The 21,591-nt window shown below is 41.5% G+C and overlaps 1 protein-coding gene across 4 annotated transcripts in view; it reads right to left on the bottom strand.

Moving 5' to 3' along the window:
* Window positions 1-8,557, bottom strand: part of ALKBH8 (alkB homolog 8, tRNA methyltransferase) — a 45,478-nt gene extending 36,921 nt beyond the window's left edge. Inside the window, exons 1-6 of one of the 4 annotated variants that reach the window (XM_080354637.1) lie at window positions 8,481-8,557; window positions 6,945-7,085; window positions 3,816-4,056; window positions 2,637-2,768; window positions 1,678-1,773; window positions 184-288 (exon numbers count right to left, since the gene is read on the bottom strand). In XM_080354637.1, the coding sequence (XP_080210763.1) occupies window positions 184-288; window positions 1,678-1,773; window positions 2,637-2,768; window positions 3,816-4,056; window positions 6,945-7,085; window positions 8,481-8,498 (733 nt within the window). In that variant the 5' untranslated portion in view covers window positions 8,499-8,557. Of the gene's footprint in view, window positions 1-183; window positions 289-1,677; window positions 1,774-2,636; window positions 2,769-3,815; window positions 4,057-6,944; window positions 7,086-8,202; window positions 8,311-8,480 lie in introns of those variants that run through there. The other 3 variants (XM_080354638.1, XM_080354639.1, XM_080354640.1) reach the window with 3 other exon arrangements.
* Between the last annotated feature and the right edge of the window lie 13,034 nt (window positions 8,558-21,591).

The following is a 21,591-nucleotide window of genomic DNA, read 5'->3' as shown; positions in this document are numbered from 1 at the left end:
ACTGCCTGTACCATGACATTCAACCTCAACCCATGAGTTTTCTCACTTTTATCCTTCCATTTCTACTCCTTATCTCAATGAGGGGGAGTCAGCAAGTGGCTGTGTGGTGCTTAGTTGCCTACCAGCATTAAACTACAATGTAAGGCAAAGAGCTGAACATTTTTGAAAGACAAATAAACTTACCTTGTCCAGGTTCATACTGATTTACAGTCAGTTGATCAGGCTTATGTTTGATATATCCCTGTTTCAAGCACTTCTCCAAGAAGAGGCTGCAAATTTCAGGAAGACCTAGTTATAGAAACAAAACTGTAAGCAAGACAAGAAAGCTTTTTTACATTTTTATCCTTTCTTTTTACAATAAATACAACAACTGGACAAAATACAAAGAAACAGATTCAAAGATACCTAAGTCCATCTTTAATAATGATCACTCTGCATTTGCTGTAACACACACACACACATCAGAAATGGGGCCCCGTTCTGCAAGTCTGATATATTTACAACACGTCACAATTAGAAAGGCCATTCCCCAAAGGCCTCTGCATTCAGAAGTAGTTCAGGCCTAACTCCTTACAAATGCAAACTGCACTATCTCAGCACATAAACAAAAAAGCATATCAAATCAGAGACAAAGTTTCCAGCAACTACAGTAAAAACGTTGCAGTCAAGAAGGAAAATTATTTTACAGAAAGTCAGAAGTTGTGCACAGAGCTCTCTAAAAAATTGATCCCCTAAAAATCTATTACTGAATTAGATTAAGTATCACCAAGAAATCTGCTGAAATTAAACTGGTTTTGAAACGGGAATGAAAGTTACAGTCCTTCACTGAATCTTTGGTTTGCTGTTTTACCTGAAGACTCCATTGTAAACTTCTGCTCAAGGTAACACCCACAAACATGTTAGTAGCCCTCCTTTCACCAATCTGTTGACTTCTATTTTTCAGTTTTTCTCCCACAATGAAGTGTTTCTCAATTAAGCTTTTCTCACAAAAAATATTTTAGCTGTGTGACTAGAAAACAGCTCAAATATCATTGCTTTTATGATTACATAGCTTCACTGTTAAAACCAAAGGGTAACCAGAATCCTTCTGTTGGAAGCTACACCCACCCAGTACATATGCATCACCTTAAACACCTTCATGTTTTATAGGAACTTAACTCCCCTATTTTACTGTTTTTAAATCTAAGACTATAAGATGACTCACTCACTTTGCTCTGACTCACAACTCTCAACATCAAATAAGAGTTATTGAAACCTTTTCAAATCTGCTTTCAGTCCAAAAGAAATTTTATTTTGGTTTGCATCCAGCAACCTTCCAGCTAGTCAAGATAAAGATACACAGCAATATACGTCACAACCCCCAAACGAGTATGCAATTTGTAACATACAGTTGTCTTATAAAAAAAAAAGCTAAAAAAAAAAATAACAATTACAATCCCAAAATCCTTATTTGACTGGACCTCAAAAGGCAGCAACAATTGGAAAACAAGCTTCAAGCACTCACAGTAATTTGGAATGTATCCCACTCAAAAGCACTGTTCAGTATGTGCTTAAGATTAAGTGAAGGCTCTGCTTTTATTAGAATCGCAGATCCATATCGCAGTGAGGCTTAAAGGCTTTATATAACGGTTCAAACATCAGTGCAAAATAAGTATGACTTAATAGGGAAATTCTTACCTCCAGGTAAAGGTTTGTCTTTATCAACATTGTTGTTATCATAGCAAAACTCATATCCAAAATGTTTTACTCTTCTATGTCTTAAAGTCTGCTGGGCTGTAAAAACACACAAGCTTAAAGTAAGATTAGACTACATAAAGCAGTATAGGCAATTTTCTATGCTTCCCTATTCCATCTGACCTGCTAAATCTACACATTCTTTAATTAACAGTTGAAACTGTGTTTGGCCCTTGTTCTTCATGGCACACACTTGTGCCTTACTGCCTTTTGTATTTTCAGCACACATCACATTCACAGCTGTTGGAAATCAAACTGATGGTGGTTTTGTACATGCAAGAAGGAGAAAGCACCAGTTTTCCTGAGCCATGTGTAATGCATGTTTATTCTTGCCCTGATCCCTGAACCTACACTTGATTAATATCCTGCAGATAGAGCAGGATCCTTCACTTTTACTAGTCACCATTTCCATGTTACCTAATGCCAATATAAACCTTTGTGTTGTCCCAAGGAAAAAAAAATTATACAGAAACCCTGAAGTGAATTCCAAGAACAATTCACTTTTTGCAAGATCTTATTCCACAGAGCTCAAGTGAAAGCACAAAAGCATGTGGAATGTGTGTCTCACCGACTTCTTTTTGATTTAACGTGACACAACTCCTCAGTTGGACATCAAATTAAAAGGGTAACCTTCACAGAACAGGCTTGTGCTTGACATAAACACTCCTAAAAAGACTTCAGTTGTTTCTGGATGTAGAAATATTACTCAAGTAAACTCATACCAGAATATCAATTCAGATCACTTGCCCCCAGGAGTTAATCCAATTTCTAAACTACTAAGAACAAATACACAACGATTTGAAACAGTACATTTACCAAGATGTAGACTTCTTGTAAACTGAAAAAGTAGGTAACAACAGCATAAAAGCATGGAATGTCTGCATTTCTATGGTTTTGCCCACCATTTTTAGTATCTTCATCTCCTACCCAGTCAATACTTTCCAACATCCTCCTTTCTTCCTCTGGAGAAATAATATTTTCAATGACCATTAGGCCTGGAGGCAAGCTTGTAGGGACAGCGTTCTTGCAGAAAACTAGGATGTATGGAAAAAGAAAATATTGTCACTGTTTAGAGCAAATAAAACCATGTGTTCCCTACAGGGATATTTACTATGTATGGGAATACAGTATAGGTATAGAAGTATTTACTTTAATGATACAATGAGGTCCTCATTAGGGTATTATTTAGTGAATAAATAATCACTTTTTGTCATGACAAAACAGGGTAGACCGATGTTTTGCATCATGCAAAGCACGTTCTAATTTTTACTGCATAAGATCAACAAGACTCCACACTATTTAAAAGCAATACCACTAGTGATTTTCATGTCAAAATAACAGTAGACAGAATTTCCCGGTCACTTCAGGATTCTACTTGCATTTCATTTTGGTGATTTACCAAATCACCAGATTAGTCAGTCCAGAGAAACAAACTGTAATCAAATATGAAGGCATATAATGCAATACATAGACAAACATAAAATGTTGGCAATGCAGAGACATTCAGTTTGCTATCCCAATAGCTTTAAAAAAGCTATTCACTGGCCTAATGTATAGACGAACACCAGGAACCCTTTCCATTAGACACTATAGAAGCTCACAGAAAGAACAACAGTTCTTGTCCTAAATAGCTTATAGTCAGCCATAAAAAAAGTCTGGAGAGAAGGGGACAAAAAAACCAGAAATTTTATTGTGCTTATTTTCATTCTTGGAGTTGAGATGGAGACCACAAGAAACAAGGTCATACCAAAAAAATCCAGTGACCTGTCCAGAGATCTCCTGGGTTCCAATTTAGTTCCTTAATCACAAAACCTTCAAGCGCAGTATTGAATGGCCAGGGAACTACCTGAAGTCCTTTTCTTATTTTGTCTCAAAGTAAAGGAGTTCAAATTAGAGTATCCTATCAGGAAATACAAGGAGGAATGCCTGTTTTATGCCCTGAATCTTAGATTCTGGCTTTCGTTGTCTGTGTCTACTTGCAAAGACCAGTGTGCTTTTAGCTATATTTACACCTAGAAAGTAAAAGCAAAGGGAAGCAGTATGCAAGAAGATGGCTATATAGGAGAGCAGAAAAAATATACCTTTTTCCACAAAATTAATATATAGAACAATGTTTTGGCCAAAGTCTTCGAGTGTTACTTCTTTTCCATTAAGGGCATCAAAGGCTTTCTTGGCTTCTTCTGTTGTCCCATATTTCACAAATGAATATGGTTTATTCGGTGGCATTAAGAGTGTTTCCACCAATCCATACTCTTCTACTATCTTCAGCAGCTGCTGTCTACTCATCCCATTACCAAGACCAGCGTTGGCAATAACCAGGCTCTAATTGAAGAGGAATTAAGAAAAAAAAAATCAGAATCATAGAATCATTTTGGCTGGAAGAGACTCTCAGGATCATCAAGTCTAACCATAACCTAACCTAATCCTAGCACTAAACCATGTCCCTAAGAACCTCGTCTAAATGCCTTTTAAACACCTGCAGGGATGGTGACTCCACCACTTCCCAGGGAAGCCTGTTCCAATTAGTGATTACTATCGTTTAATTTAAAACTAACACCCTACCAGGAGAGCAGCTGTATAAAGAAAAATTAAATAAGCCCGTGAGTACTCTTTTATGTATTCCACATTTCAAAGAGCTTGGTATATGAGGCAAAGGCAAACCCTTGTTTGCCTAGTACGTATTCGGGCAGAAAGGCTTGCAACCCGTATCAGAGATACCTCCTCAATTAATGCAAGTAGTTACTCTTACAAGAGCTCTTAAGCTTCGAACCAGCACGTGTGCACCAAGTGTACTGCAGGCAAACAGTGACACTGACATACATAATTTTGGAGGTTTCTAAAACAAAATTTCTCCCAAGACCTGTTACCACCAATAGAAACGAAGATAAAAACCTTTGGAAACTTTTATTTTAAGACAGTTTTTCTCATCTTTGCCAAGGAGACTCTCCAAGCATAGAGTGATTGATATTCCCAGTCCCACCTCATGGCACCCATACATTGAGTTCACCAAAAACGCAGCAGCCTCTAGCAACAGAGCATCTAGTTCTGCTCCAGCACTCATCTGAAAATCCACCCTCCTGTTTTTATAAACAAAGGGATTTATATCTCATCCTTAGTTAACACAGATTAGTTCATGCACAATGCCTAATTGCTTTATTCTATGCTTTCATAGTGATTTATGCCCAAAATTATCAAGGAGTACACAGTTTGCAAGGACTGTTTCTGGTTTGCCAAACATTAGAAGAAACAAAACAGAGCTTTTCATGGGACTATTATTCAAGAGGAATATCCTTTGAAAATACATAGGCCTTTTCAAAATAAATTAACAAGTTCTTTTGACATCTAAATAGCTATATGCCATAACTGGATGTTCAATCAAGTCATGGTGGTTGAAAGTCGTTTAAGTGCCTTTTTAAGGCCAAATGAGGATGAAGTCTTGAAGTTTTGATTGAGCTACAGTGACTCCAAACAGCTAGCAACAATTTACTCAGATTGACTCCATGTAATACCTCTCCAGAAAGCTTTCAGACCATCCTTTCCTTAAAGTCAATGAATGTTCTATGACCTTTTCTGAAGGCAGCTGGTAAAGTGTTCAATTGTTTCAAATGATAGCATTTCACTTCTCCAAAAGACAGAAAAATAGATTTAAAATTGAAGAGAAGGATTATTTTAAAAACATATATAGTGAGCATGCCTGAGGTACCACTGTGACTATGCTGTTAACACTTGTTCTTGTCACTGCATTCAGCTGTCCATTATTGATCACATTTTTGAAATGTGACCCCATTATGATTTACAGTTATTCTCTAGCATGATATTAACAGGGAGGCCTCTGTCTGTAGAAGAAATGCAGAGACTCAAACAGTGCTTCCACTGGCTGTAGGCACTTCATCTACAAAGACCACCACTACACAACAGCAGTATGTACAGCAACTGATCACGTCTGAGCAATTTCAATAGAATCAGACTCTTGCACCAAGGTTGAAAGCATTTTCTGCATTCTTGACACAAGTTTATCACTAGCACTATAATTTTGTTTCATATATCACTTATTAAAATGTTCTTTCTTCAATGAGGATCTCACTGAACCCCAGAATTACCCTTTGAAGAACAGATTCAATGGATAGCTTTGTATCTGGGGCAGCGTTAAGGGGAACAAGTTGCAGATTACGGACCCATTTTCAAGCAACACTAGAATAACACAGTCTTTGCTCCAAAGAGCTTACAGTGTATACAAGATTACTGGGTCATTTTAGCATATGCCCACATGATGTGAAAACTGAGTGAAGACTAGGCCAAATTTTGTTACAAAAAAAGTATAGAAATCCAACTGATGTTTCTGTATTTGAACAGGAAGAATTTGCAGGGTCAAGATGAACAAGGCTAGGGTTAACAATACTACACTACAGTCCTTCAAGCCATTAGCATCTCCCCACAACTGATAGAAGGAAATTATAAACACTCTCTCCAACTTCTTCCCTTTCTGTCTGCAAGTTCCTGTCACTTGCTTTTTGCTACAACAGTATCTCTGAGGTCACCCTACGATCTGCTGTAACTCACTACTGTGGCAGAAAACCACAGATCAAAAAGCTGAGTCATTTTCTGTTAGGTTAAAATGACTTATAGTACAGTTCATTGAGTATCATAATAAATCAGAATTCCCTCCTGTGTTGTCCTCTTTTGTGCAAGGGAAGAGAAAGCAGTCCCCTTTTCAATAGCTGCAAGTCAGTAAATCAGTTCAACTCCCACAGAACTACAGCCTAAATCAATTTACATGAAGAAAACAATGTGGAAAAGATTTCTAAGAGAGACATGTTTTCAACTGGGAGTTTCAATGAGATAAATCATACTTTATAGACAAGTACGGAGGAAAGAAATATATAAAAACTAAAAGCCAGAGATCAGACAAAGAGAAGAAAAGTTTATCTACTTCAACAAGGTATCATTTTCCATGCTTCATCCTCCTCCCCAACCCGAGGAACTACTGCTTCAGATTAAAGAAAAAAAGCTTATCCAAAGCCCATCAAAGTCTCTCCATAGATGTTAAACTTGTGAAGTACAGCTCTGCTTTGAAATCAAAGAAGCACAAAAACCCCTCAATCTTAGGAAGTGCATTTTGGAGAACGGTATTTTAGACAAAGCATATGTAAGAATCAAACACCAATAGGCAGCATTTTCATACTACCATCAATATTAGAACTGCCTGTCACCTGTGTGCCATGGGAGACGCACTTGATGCCCTCGTGTCTCATCAATGTATGCTGAGCTCTGACCTGCTTCCTCAATACCTTCTTCTTCATTTTATAGACCTTTAAATGATTTTCACTGGTTTTAACTTCCATGCTGGTAATCTGGGAAGCAGAAGAAATAACACATAGTAAGAATCCTGCTTGAAAAATAAATACTTCAGTCTGTTGTAGAGAGATAGCAAAAGCCAAAAAGTCGTGGCCCAATATTTGACCAACTAGCGTAGAAACTGAAGCTGAAAGACTCCTTTCCATCCTTGCAAAGCCTCTGCACTAAACAAGAGAGTACAGAACAGATGAGGTGTGATTCTGCTGCCTAAACAACTGCATCTAAAACTGGTAGAGATGCCTGGCCTTTCACTTGCTGCTCAAGAAGCTGAAGAGCTTCCCCACCTGCTGTGTCATGCTTGCCAATATCACCCAAATGTCTCCAGCCCCTGAAGGCATCTCAAACAACATTACTTGCATTACTGAGACAGCAGAACCTTCTCTTGATCTCTGAACCGGGTTCTAAACTCTCTGCCTTGTCCTTTGCACTGTTACCTGAGGCTGAACTCTGCAGACATGGAGACCAACAATCTGCCTTGATTTCTGAGTTGAGGAATCACATTCAACTGTACAGAAGTGCAAAACTTTATTTGGTAACATCTCACAGCCCCCTTTACAAAGGCCATCATGACCACAGAAGAAAAAGCACGCAGCAGTGGATTATTAACGACTGTTACCACCTCCTTTCACAAGTATTAAAATAAGTAGGTCCTGAAAATACACCGAAACAATTCACCCTTTGCGAAGCTAGTTCAGGTTATAGCAGGTCACACAATTGGCTTGAAACGACTACAAAAGTCAAAGTAAGGTTTTAAGTAATGGGGGAACCACTTCTGCAAACGACAGTGCATGGCTGCGGGAGTGCAGCTGTCAGCAGAGGGAGCGCCGCGCTCAGCTATGAACTTCAGCGGCTTATTACTCAGTTTTGGCTTGGTTTTGTGTCGCAGACACGTAAACGTAAATGTATACAGACTCTGTATACATACAGACATCAAAACTCATGGAAAAAAAGTAAATTCAGGAGCCCTGATGGGGAGATTTAGGAGTCCCAGCATTGACCAAACGCGCCTGAGGGCGCCAGCGCATCCCCGCGGCTCTGCCACCCCCGAAGCACTTAAACCTCCACTGACACCCCTCAGATTCAGGGGCTCTGAGCCCTCGCTAAAAACAATACCGATAACAGGAACAACAACAGGAACAACAACAGGAACGTGCGCACGCTGTTCTGCCCTCAGAGAACGCGGCGGGCGGGGCTGTAAAAGCCGTCGGGCACACACAGGGGTTGACTTGGCCTTGTCCCCTCACAGCACGCTGCCCTGACAGGCCGGGCCGCCGCGGGAGGGGCCGCCCGCGCTCCCGCCGTCCCCGCTGGCTCCCCCCCCGCCAGCGCCGAGCCGGGAACCGGGCGGGGCGGACGCTGCAGCCCCGGGCCCGGCCGGAGCAGCACGTTACCTGGCTGGAGGCGGCCATGCTGGGGCGGGCAGCCCGCCCGTCGCCGCCACTCCGTCATGGCGGCGCCCCGCCCCCGGCGGGCGGGTCCCTTCTGCCGGCCGGCAAGTGTTACGTTTTGACGGTCCTCTCCGAGATAAAACATCTGCCCAATTATCGCAGGGTGAGGGAAGGGAAGTTGTTTCACACAGGCTGGCGTTGTGCGCTGGCGAGCGCCCTGGGAGCGCGGTCAGGCGGTTCCGCAGGGACGCCCGTCCGCGCCCGGAGGGTCCCGGGCCTGCCTTGAATTGCTGAGGGAACCGAGCGTGTAACGGAGGGGAGGAGTAGAAAGCGGCCTTCTTCAGTCTCCTGCTTTGGAGACACGCTTGTTGTATCTGTTCCATATTCTCATTTCTGCTCTCCCAAATGCCACCTGGCCTCGCTTTCCTGTGGGCCCTCTGCCTTCTCTCTCGCAGTGGAGCTTGCTCCTTGTCACCACCCCCCTCCCATCAGTAATATCATCTTCCAAGTCTGCAGCACAAGAAAAGCAACATTTGAGGCCCCAGATCAGCCCCATGGCTAGATCTGCTTCTTCACTGGGGGCGATTTGCGATACAGCTACACGTATGCAGCGTGTAAAAGATGCGTTCCCTCAGGCCAAGGCTCTCACCTGAAGGGAGCATCACCCACACAAGCCTCCAGCACCGACCACATTACCTTTGGCACATCCCACATGAGCGACAGAAGAAGACAAAATCACACCAATGCAGCCAAGGCCACGTGAAGAACGACCCTTGGTTGTACGCACGTATTTTCCCATACCACCCATAGCTTGCTGACAACCCCGGTAAGGCTGCTTAGTAAACCCACGCTACTGAGCGACCTGCCTCGCTGAAAGGAAGCATCTACACAGCTCACTGGCTCCCTGCGCAAGAAAGTGATCCCTTAAATCACAGCTAGTGTGTAAGTCTTCCTTTCATTTTTCTCTGCCATCATAGACTAATTAAGTTTCGTACTGTGCCCCTAGACATAGCCCTTTCCTCCTCTTTTATCCAAAATACTGAAGTTCAGCATTACCTACTTTTCCTGTCTTTACCTGAAAAAATATTCTACTTCTCACTGTAGGTTATTATCTAAAAAACTGTCTTTTTTTCCTCTCTCTATTTAAATACCAAGCTATTTTTTTTTCTTCCCTCAATCTCCTGAGTCTTTAACCTTTCTCAAGATCAATTAGGTATGGGATTCCCAGGTGGGTGGTATGTAAGGTGACTGATGAGCCTGTAAACCTGTAGTCAGAAACCAGCTCCTCAGCTTTGTCCCACATCTGTGCTCTGGATGAGCCTAGCCATGCTGTTAGGTAGGGCTGTGCTTGCCCAGAAAAAAACTATATCTTCTTTGCCTTGGAGTATATAGCATGGCCTGCACCAGGGAAACGGCTATCCCATGTACTGGGGGTACAAGCACCCTAAGGATGTGAGGCAGGTGGGACACATCCACCAGCCTGTGGAGGTAGTATTTGGTCAGAAAGGTTGTCCCACTTCTGTCCTTCCAACACAGTCTGTGGCATTACATCACTCTCCATCTTTGACTCATGCAGTGAGTAGCAAGGTATTGTGATAGTTTTCTTGTATATAAGTGTGAATATTAACTGCCTACGTAGTAAGAGTATAGCAAGGAGCTTGTTAACCTCTGCAGACACTAAACACCAGCATCATCTGGTCTTTTTATAAGCCAGAATGAATGGGGGGAAAAGAACAACCAGGCAACGTCAAAAGCTACTGTGTCTATTAAAGTATTATCTGAGGCCCTCAGCCTTGGAAACCACTAAACCTGAAAGCTACTGAAAGAATGATCCTAATGAAATCAGTTTGTAATTCATTACCAATTTGTTCTGACAAGTGGAAAATACCTGCCCAAAGTTTGTTGCTGTCAAGGGCCCATTTCCAGTTCGAAGTCCTGATTATGTGGGCTTTCCATTCTTCTGTTTTGCTGTCCACATGTGGTTTATCCCACTGGGGGAATTGCTGGTAGGTAGGAAGCAGAATGTAGGCTTAGCGGGATGTTACATCTCAGAGCACAAACTCAGAGGTTCTGGCAGCTGTCTGACTGTGTTTGCCAGTCCTTGTTTGGGCTTATTCTGCTTTATTATTTTGAAAAATGTTTTCCTGGGGAGAACAGACTCAATGCATTTTTTTTCTTAAAATGTCTCTGTACAATTAAAATTGGTCAAGAATTTGTGATGCATATTGCAGTAACATTTCCTTTGTAAACACATCAAGATTTTATGTCTACAAACAACATTCTCACATAGGAAAAATCCACCAATTAAAAGGAAAACAGTTAAAGTCAGGTTATGAGGTTTTTAATACAAGCATATTATGGTCAAACCAGAACTGTTATTGCCTTTATAATTTAAGCCCTGAGGCACTGTGTAGTCCTTTCTCATGCCAGATAACATGGGTTATAGACTCTTGTAGACACCACAGTGCTTATTGACCACAAATGAAAATACATCTATATATTGTTAACAACATTGTCACTGACTAACCCACAAAATAGTTCACAGAAGTGGGGATTCAAATACATTTACATTTGATGATAATATAATCTCTGATAAAAAGTTCTTTAGGAGAACTCACAATATTTTTAAAAAATAAATCATTTTTGTAATGGTAATATTTTGGTTTTAATATTTAGCAAATATTCTAGTTTGAAATTTAGTTTTCATAGTTTTCTTAAGAAAAAAAAAAATGTTTATAACAGAAAATCTTGGTTCTGGCTCTACTTTTTTTTAAATTGATAACCAGGAACCATGTCTTCTAAAGCAGAATGTCATGTTCTCAGTTCCTCATGAGTGAGAAATAAAAAGCTGCTGACTTTCTCCAGGAGCAAATTACAATACTGACTATGCTCTTAGCCATTTTATCTTTGCCACATTCCCAGGGAGAGTCAAGGCACTTGGCTAGCACTTCTAATTCCTCATCCACTTCATATGATAGTGAACAAACGGATACCACCACTTCTTTTTCCTTCAACAAAATACAGGTTATTGGTCCATGCATGGAAAGACAATCTTACTGGCTTTTATACCAGTGCAAGCCAAGCCATGCTTTAGCCTAATGTGATGAAACTGGATTTCCATCACTTTCAAACCCAATTGAAAGAAAATCACTGGAAGATAGTAGGATTTGCTGTATCAAATCTCTTGATTTAAGAAGCTGCAGTTTAAGAATCGTGACAAATAGGATATGCGTCAGGATAGCAGTTTGTTACAGAAATAAGAAGAAACCTCTTAGCTCAAAATCCAGCTCAAAATCACCCACAACTAGTACTGTAGAGGAGTGCCATAGTAAAGGGTGAGCCACAAGATGAACTGTTTTAGGATAGCATTCATGTATTAATTAAGGACTTTGACAAATATCTGTTGACCTAAATTCAAAATGTGCTACTGCTGCTTGTGATAGTAACATTCTGCACAACAAATCTCTGCAATGCCAAAGGCTTATATTTTTCTGGAAGATGGCAAGGCTGGCTCTGTGCTGTGTCATTTCAATTCAGCATTTGCGCTGTTCAATGCTGGATTTCATATTTCTTTCTAAAAAACAAAAACAGCCAAAATACAACTTTAAGAATTTTTTAGCAATTGCATAAGACCAAAAAGAGGCAGGAGAAATCTAGGCCCTGCTAAAATCAATTGGAGTTGTGCCAGTTGTTACAATAAAGGCAAGTTTTAACCTTATTTTCAGATACTAGCAAACAAAGATCTTTTGTTCTCAAGAGACTTAAAACATCAAGTAATATCAATATGCTTTGTTATTTCTAAGCTTTAGGCTATACTCTCTTCATACCCCCACGCTTTTTTTCCACGAACATAAGACTTTGGAGTATATATTTTTTTTTTCCTTTAATAAAAGCAGAAATTTTCATGAAATCTCTAGACTCAAGGTACTGGAGTTTTAAGAAATAAATTAAATAGCATAAATCTTGTGATAAAATTGCAAATTGTTGCAACACTGGTTTTGTGACACAATTGCATGATTACTATTCACTTCCATTGTTATGAGGCACCACCCTCTTGTAAAGCAGGTTTCCTTGGCACAACAGCAAATTTTTTTCTAAACACACAGGTTTTAGTTCTGTATTGGGACATCTACAGATCTTGTCATCCAGAGAACTGGTCAGTGGATATTTAGGACTGGGCAGAGGTCAGCTGAATTGAGTGCTTCTGCTACCCCATGTCTGCAGTGTAACCATGTGCTATCAGAGGGCGGACGAACAGTTCTAATTTGTGTTGTCAGGCACACTGCCAAGGTTTGCCTACATTGCTGGGTCACCAGTAATATTTCACTAGAACTTGGAGCACAATTCTGCAGGCTTCACTAAAGAGAAAATCTTTGATCCCTTCCTGGAGAGTACTCAGAAAACTCCTGTGAACTTTCAGGCACAAAGCAGAAATCACTGTAGTTATGATGTGCATTGCGCACATCTGAAGACCTTTCGTTATTGGTACTGCCAGTCCAAAGCTCCAGCTCTTGCAAAGTTCCTGCATACGTGCACACAGATACCAACTAACAGTGAGTTTCCTCATTTGATTAAGGAGGAATCTAAGAGATGTAAATTCCCTAAGCACAATTAGTGGCAAAGCATTATATCCATGAAGAGCAACTAAAAGCTCCCAGTGCTCCTGATATACTGTCTCCTGGCAGCTTTTTCTGCTCACATAAAACCTCTCAGTGAATGGTCTTTAGCCCTCAAAGTCCTTCATTTACCAATACTAAGCAAGTCATACATTGCAGGCAATTATTTTGCCCTCAGTTTTAATTTTCTAAATATTCTCTGACTGTAAGCCACCTTGGACACTTATGCTTTAAGTCTTTACAAAGCTGTGCCTTCTCTGCTCTAAGAATACTACTGACATTTCCACTCACTAGCACAGAGAGCCTTGTGCAGTTTGGAGCAATGGGCCACCAGCAACTTCTCATCAGACATTATGCACCTTCATCATCACAGTGTTGTTTTAAAAGACTAGAAAACTACTATGCTACATAACAAGTTCGTGGACCATCTACAAGAGGCTTGAAGATTATTAAATCCATAAATGACTAATGGAGATTTCTTCAACAATTTCCCAAATCCTCTGTTGGCTCTGCTGAACAGGAGCTGCTGCTTCCACTTCTAAGGTGACTCTTTCTCTGCAATTCGGGCAAAGTCAAGAGAAGATCTTCTTATGCCAGTCTAGTACACTTTTCAGCCTGCCAGAAAAGTAATATGAAGTACTGAAAGAACCATACAAAATATTGATTTCCCTCTAAATCACTGAACCCATCAACACATGGTTTAGTTTAGCCTTGAAAGCAACACTGTTAGAAAGACTCAAACAGAATATTTATGTGTTCTCTGGCATAAAGGCTGAAAAGTATAGTCTCTTCTTCAAAGTCTGCACGTACTTTATATTCTCTTCTTGCTCTTTATGCCTGTTTTCCATGATGAGACAGGAGCTATTGTTTTTTGGAATTACTGATCGAATTATGTTATTCTCTTCTGGCCCTACAGTCAAAATCTTACACTAACCTGGCAAAACCCAGTTCTGTCACAAGCAATTAGGATTCGGTAGGCATTCAGAAAGCAATGCGACCCTGCACAGGGATCCTCTCTGATATCTATCCTAGGGAAGCAGTCTGCTTTCCTGCATATCCTTGGAAACCATCGTTTCTCACAGTTATCCTTCAGGGCATAAATATATCATTACAACAATCACAGAATATCAGGCAGTGAATTTGTCTACTTCATCAATCAATACATTTTTAAGGATATAGTGCTTGCAGTCCAGACACAATCTGCAAAGTTAATTTTTAAAGGCATGGTATTGTTTACATGCAGAGAACTAAATATTACATTTCCATGTAAGTGAGATACTCAGTGCCTCTAGTGAGACTGGAGAGAATACTGCCACATATTCCCTAGACCGGGACTCTGTCCTTTCAGGTATCATCTCAGGAGGTCTCATTAGCCGTTGCTCATGCAATAGATTCACTTTCTTTGGAAGAAGAATAACTGTGCAACCATAAATTAAATTTTCTACACAAAAACATGGCCAGTTTCTTGATTCGCCCCACTTGCTGCTCTTGTAATACAGTTTTCCTGGACTTCTCTGGATGTCCAACACATCTGGATACTCAACACATCTGAAAAACAGAAGTTTTAAGTTTTTCAACTGAATGGGCTAAAAAAAAAAAATGCATGCACCTTGGTGGCATTTTTTTCACGAACACCACTTCTCTGTGACTCAGTTTGCCAATCTGTATGACATTTACACAAATATTTACCCAATTTACCAAGGGTTGTGAATCTTCATGAATCATTGTTTATCTAACACTTTGTAATCCTTGAATGAAATGTAGCATATGCATTCAGAGTATGGATCTGACTAATGGCAGAGGATAAATGAAAAGAATAGATAAAAATGATCACATTGCTTTGTTTTTCCCTTGTTTCAAATTAGTTTCAAATAAATTCTCTGTTACAAGTGCAGATCTTTCTTTTCCACACAGACATAATATGTTTGTTACACATCATAGTGAAGAAGATTAGGAAACACTCTGTTAACCAGCATATTCAAGTTTGTTCACTTTTATTAAGATAAAAAAGCAGGTGTTGTTAACACATAGTATTTGAAATCCCCGTCTACATCACTTTCTTTTACTCTTTCTGTATAGAAATATCAAACAGAATTATTGAATTCAAACATTATAATATTAAATGCTCTTAATTCGTACTGCCAAAGTCCTTTCTGGCAAAATTATTTGCTTCAAGAGACGGGTAAGCTAAATGAGCATACTGGCTGCTTCACTGTGCTGTCATCTCTCCAAAGGCTATATGAGCAAGCCTGACACACTTCATCTCTCATGTTATCATCATCTGCATGCCTTTGTTATTGTCTCCTGTGTTAAGCTTTACAGCACCTTCAATCAAAGGAATATGAGTGAAACGAAGTGTGGCACTGTAAATGAACAAAATAACTAAGAGAGAGGTTTAAGAAAATATCATAAAGGTTGTGTGCAAACTGCTTTAGTTGCTGTAGTATCAGTGCACAAGAGCCATGTAATACACAATCTCAGGACAATTCCGTATTTGACACTTGTCCTGAGCTAGGCACAAAGAGTTGCCAGCTGTTCAATATTTCAAAGTAGAGTGTTGACACAGATTTGAAGCATCACAATGATTATGAGATCATTGTGATACTTGAAATGGATACTCAGACATAGCAAGAATTTTTAATTTGTGGGACCAGGTTTCTTAAGCAAACAAAATTAAAGAAGTTAGAGATTGGAAATCGATTTTGTCATCCCATCCTTCTCTTCCCTGCAGCAGGATGGTTATCATACACATCTATAGTGTTGTGCAGCTCAGTTGTAGGAATGCATTTTGGGGGGAGAGGATTTCTGCAGAGAAGTCCCCTACACCCATCAATTACACAGGACACTGTCCCAGAAGCAGAGTCAGCACCTACTTGAATGTACATGGAGACCAAAGAGGGAAGCCCTGGCTACATCACATAATTCAGGATCATGCTCACTACCTGATCACTGCTTGGGATGAGAAGGAATGAACTGCAAACCCAGCATCCCATACAGTAAATCCCAGCGTGGATATATATGATTGTAGAGAGTAAAAACAAATTACCTCCACATAGGTTGTGCAGTATCAAGCATAAAACAGAGATATTAACTCATGCTAGCACGTGAGCATCCTCAGATCAAAGGCTCCAAAAGTGTGACAATTCTTACATATAAGCAAATCTACAGATGTTTAGTACTCTGTTTGTAGATTCTTGTGGATCCTCAACAGGGCCTGTTTCCATTTTTTTTTTTTTTCTTTTTTTCTTTTTTAATTTATTTGTTAGATGTAAGCTGTAAAGCTCCAGGCAGATAGATAAAAGCTTCTGGCTATGTTGACTCGGGAGCAAGGACTGTATTGGGAGCACCTGTCCCCCTGCACACATAGTACAGTCCGGCAGCTGAAAATGGATTTACTATAGGCACTTTTCACTACAGAGCTCACAATAGTTAGTCTACCTCTCGCATGATTCCTCCTCCCACTGGCAGCCCCCAAAACTCAAAATTCGTCCTCTGCAATGATCCTCACTGAACATTATTTTCAGCAAGTAACTTTCCCCCCAAATGCATGTGTGCAGAACAGTGACAAGATGTGCTCAGACAGATGTTTCCTACCATCTGCACTTTTACCCGAGTCCTGTTCACCTGGACCACATAACACTTCTCAGAAGACACAGCCGGATGTTTGCTGGATGACATCCTACACCTAAGGTAATCTGAGCTTGATTCTTCTCTGAACATCTTGACAAAAACTGCAGTTAGCATCAGACTCACTAATTACACCATTCTTTTGTCACCTGTTTGCTACCGCCTTTGGAAAGGGCTCCATTTCACCACATACCAGTATGGTCATTTCTTAGAGCGGTCTAACATCAAGATCCCATACAGTTTCATATAAACCTATAGGTTTTCAAATGGCAAGAGGTGTGATGCCATTTCCTATGGAGTGAGGGCAAATAGCTGTGTAAACTGAAGTCACACTTTATGTGTTCTGGCACTAGGAGACGTGTTCCAGACGCATGTCTCGAGTACTAGGAGAAAAGTATAGCCTTTTTAACGCAAAGCTTTTCCCCACAAGCAAAAAAGTTTGATCAGCTCAGTCAAAGTAATAAAGAAACACAGCAGCTGTTTTTGCTATACTTAATCCACTATCATTCCACAAGTATCATTATACTTAGCAGTATGCTTCCATTACAGCAATTTTCTGTTAAATGCACACCATTGTCACCAGTTGTCTTGTGTATTATGGTCCCTTAAATCACACCTGGGCTGATAAAGCCAGAAGATCAAACACTAAGGAGCAAAAACCAAAAACTTCTAGGTGATCCACGTGTCTCAGGACAAGTGCTAGCAGACTAAAGACCAAGGTGTGGTTTATCACACCCTGGTAATGCCCAGCTGGCGAAAGGGTCCCCTGATGCCCAAGACAGGTGAGGAGGATTGAAAGCAGCCTGATAAGGTTTCAATTTATGCTGAGGGTAGCCTGTCTCATCCTGAGGAAAGCTTAAACAGATCAATAATCTGCACTATAGGTTTTGAAAACTGAGGTAAGAAAGCTCCTTATGTAAATGGTGGGGGAGGTTGGTTTTATTAATTTCTGTTTTTTCCTTACTACAATTTGTAAGATTATTTGGGGAGTACTAGGATTGTTAGGTAAAATGTATTCTTTCTCTTGTCTGTTTTAAGTAAAAAATCACAAGTATAGCTAAATTATTTCTGCCACCATCTGTATTGTCACAAAACAAAAAATGTTATTTGTTAAAAAGAAAACGAAATAGTACTGTGAAAGCATTAACTAAAATGTAACTGCTTATGGTGCATTTAATAATGCTTGGGTGGCGTGTTTTCTGAGAAAAGTGCTGGATGGTGTCAAAACACATTAGTTTCTTCACAAGGGCACAGCATGTGTACTCTTTATCAATCTTGTCTTTATCAGTAAATTGTGCAACAACAAGAGCTTCTATCCAAAATAATGAGAGACTTGAGCTTTTGATTTTTCACCAACATCTGAGTTACGTATGTTGCTAACTGTTGGTATTTTGGTTTGGGGTTTGGTTTTGGTTGATTTTTTTTTTGCTGCTTCTGTCACCTTCTTTCCAGCGCTAAATTAATCCTGCAGGTGACCTTGCTGGTTTTTATTACATGCAGCAGGCTGTATGAGCTATTGCTGGAAAAGTGTGACATTGCTCAACTAGTGGGGTCCTGTATCTATTTTTTTCTAATATGTTTTTCACTGCCACTTCTAAATACAGGTTATGTTTCTGCTGTCATGCAGTTTCTTTCATTTGCCATAAATTAAAAATAATTATGCTGTTAGTAGGAAAGTACAACACAGTAAAATGTTCTCTAACTGCTTATAACCACAGAAGCTGGAGGCATTTTAACCCAGGGCCCTGTTAGGTTTAAAATGTTGTTTTGCCTCAACTTTTCATGAGAGCAATGTTGCTGAACATTGGAGGCATAGTAATCTGGATAACTTCCATCCCAAGACGTTGAAGAAATGGGTATGTGAAACTTGATAAGAAGGGTCTTGTAAAAATCCATTCAGGTCTGAAATGACACTGCATGACTACAGCATAGCCATGTACCACTGCTCTGTTCCAGAGAACAGGCAGGATGCCGTCTGTCGGTCTGATCCCCTAAATTTGCTATAATGATAAGGGACTAAAGTCAATGAGCCTTTCCAGCTTATGTTTTAAATTCCTTCCTATTTGTGGACAAGAGTATGGCATCTGGGATGTTAAGCCTACTTGTGCAGCATGGATCTGGCTTTTCATACTCATGGTGTGTCTTGCATAATTATGGATGAATTCTCTCACAAAGGTATGTTCCAAAACTTATTTTGGGAAGCATAACTGAACTCCGCTGCTGAAGCCCCTGAAAAGTCCCCCAATACTGGGTTTACTTTGTTCAGAGGTGTTCTGGCCTGTGGTGGCTCCTCCAGTCTCATGCTACAGCAGTCCCTGGCAGGCTTGGGAACTGACAGCAAGGATGGGGAATCATGGGGATATAGTAATTAAAAAAAAACACACTGTAATGCAGGAAACAGGAGAAAGAACTACTTTTCTACTTGCATTGATGTGTGGAATTAAACTGGGAACTTCAGTGGACAAAACACAAGGCAGATATGAGGTAGTAAAGCTGCAGTCTGATGCCCATCATTTAGTGGGTTCCTTTGAGCATTGGACCTTGCTTGCTGATGGGCAGCAGGGCTGTAGCGGAGGCTGCTCGGAGCTGTCCCTGTCATTCAGTCACCTCTGCAGGTCACAGCATCTGCCAGGCAGGCACATCAGGCCTCAGTGGCACCAAGTGGCAAAGGGGCAAGGTAGCTCTAGCTGGGGGGAGGCTGCAGTAGCAGTCTGCTTTGCCTTGAGTGTAAAACATGAACAGCATGTCCTAGTCGTTAAATGTTTAACTTAGTGACCTAGTGTTTTCACCACAGTACTGTATGTGACAGTTGATTATGGGATCAAAATGACTGGAAAAGTAGGAGCAGAAGAAATTAAGCCATGTCCCTTTAACAGGCATGAAGAAAAAAAGCTATTTTCAGGTTAGGCATAGAAAACACTTTGAAAAGGAGGTTAATTAGCATTTTCATCTGAAACCTAAGATCATTGGACAATGTAGGGATGCCAATGTGGCCTGACAGTCTGCTTACAGCTTCAAAGGAACATCTGGGCAGATGCATGCAGCAGTAAGGATGAACAGAAATACAGACTATTTGCCTACTGGCAGTAGTTATAGCACTGGGCAACTTTAAACGATTCTGTGGATGCTTCAGACAACACTCATTATCCTCTTGGAGAGGAGAGCCGTAAAAATCGCTTGGCGTGCTTGTGATCCTGATAAGCAGATTTTAAACTCTGAAGATCAAAAGCCTTCAGGATATACTGCGGGGGAAGGGACACTGATCTCCTTGGCAGGTGGGTGGGATGGGACATGGAGGCAGGATGCTGGACGCTACCCCACCTAGCCGAGACCTTGTCGCACCTCTATGGCTGCTCCCCGCTCAAGCCCAGGCAGGTGTCCTGGGCCGGGGACGGCTGACCCCTTCCCCTCCCCGCGGGGCGGGCCCGGGCCCCGCCGCAGCCTCCCCCCGCGCTCGCCGGTAGGCGGCACCGCCACCCGCCTTCCTCCTCCTCCTCCTCCTCCTCCTCACCTTCGCCGGGTGACCCAGATCACGGCGGCGGCGCCGCACCCGCCCGGCGAGGAAGGACGGGCGGCCCGGGACGGCGGCTGCGCCGCGGGGATGTAGCGGAGCGGGGCGGTGAGTGCGCGGCGGCGGCGCTGGGCTCTGCGGGCGGCCCCGCGGGTCGCTTAGCGACGGGCGGCGGCTCCGGGCATCGCATCGCTGCCCCCTGCGCTGCCCCCCCGCCACCTCCGCCCGGCGGCGGGAGCGAAGTTTTGCCCCTTTGAATGCGGGACTCTCCCCAGGAAGACCTTGCGGCGTAAGGAAACTGAGGGGATGCTGGTTGGTTTGCGCATTCGTGTGGGGTTTTTTGGTTGTGGTTTGTTTTGTTGTTGTTGGTTTTTGTGGGGTTTTTTTTATTTTTTTTTTTTTAAATTTTTTTAACGCCCGTGTCCTTTGTAATTCGCGGGGGCGGGGGTGGGCGCGGTTGGAGGAGGCCGGTGTTGGGCGGCAGCCGGGCGCTCTGCTTCGCGGCCCCGCAGCGAGCTGCGCACCCTGCCCCGCAGCGCGCCCTGCGCAGGGGCCGCCCCAACGCCTTGCCTCCCCTTGCCTTGCCCCCCTTGCCTTGCCCCGCCGCAGCTGTGCGCAGCTGTCCGGCGGTCTGTGCACCTCAGGCACACCGACATGCGGACATGATAATGATTATATATATATACACACACACACACACACACATATATATATTTTTTTTAATGGCACTCTCTTCTTCCCTGCTTCCCCTTCACCCCCCTGCATGATCATTGTGTATTGAAGTTACACTTGCTCCTGAGTTAACTCCAGGATTGATGCCTATAGTCTTTTATGTTTCTCTTTGTCCTCACCGGTTCTGCTTTTCTTACTGTTTCCACGAAAATGACTAAAAGAGAGTAGCTAAAGTGTATGTCACAATGAGGGCGCGGGGTGGGGGGTGTGGAGAACAACACCTTTGTCCCGATTCAATCAACTCAACACTCAGATCACAAGCTGTTTTTTTGTGACAAAGGCGTTTGAAACAAAGGAGCCATTTTAGAAACTGAAAGAAATTTATTTTGTGGCTTGCATGCTTTAGTAAATCCAGGTTTTAATTCTTCTCTCCTCTCTCCTCTCCCCTTGCTATCCTATTTTATTCCAAAATGAAGCAGAATAGAAGAAATGTCATCTCTTAAATCCTGCATCATCCCATGCACTGCAGCAAGCGTGCCTTAGCGTTTGCCTTTTAAAAAAAATAAACATTTCCTTATACATTTTTTAAAGAACATTATTTTGTACTGGTAGATCCTTGAATAGTTGAAGCAGTTGAGTGCGCTCATGACAAGAACATCTCATCTCTCTAAAATGAGAACAGCAAAAG

This window comes from Nesoenas mayeri (assembly GCF_963082525.1).
Source record: "Nesoenas mayeri genome assembly, chromosome: 1".
Classification (NCBI taxonomy): domain Eukaryota; kingdom Metazoa; phylum Chordata; class Aves; order Columbiformes; family Columbidae; genus Nesoenas; species Nesoenas mayeri.
Note: the sequence above shows the minus strand (reverse complement) of the source record. Positions and strands in the feature narration are given on the sequence as shown.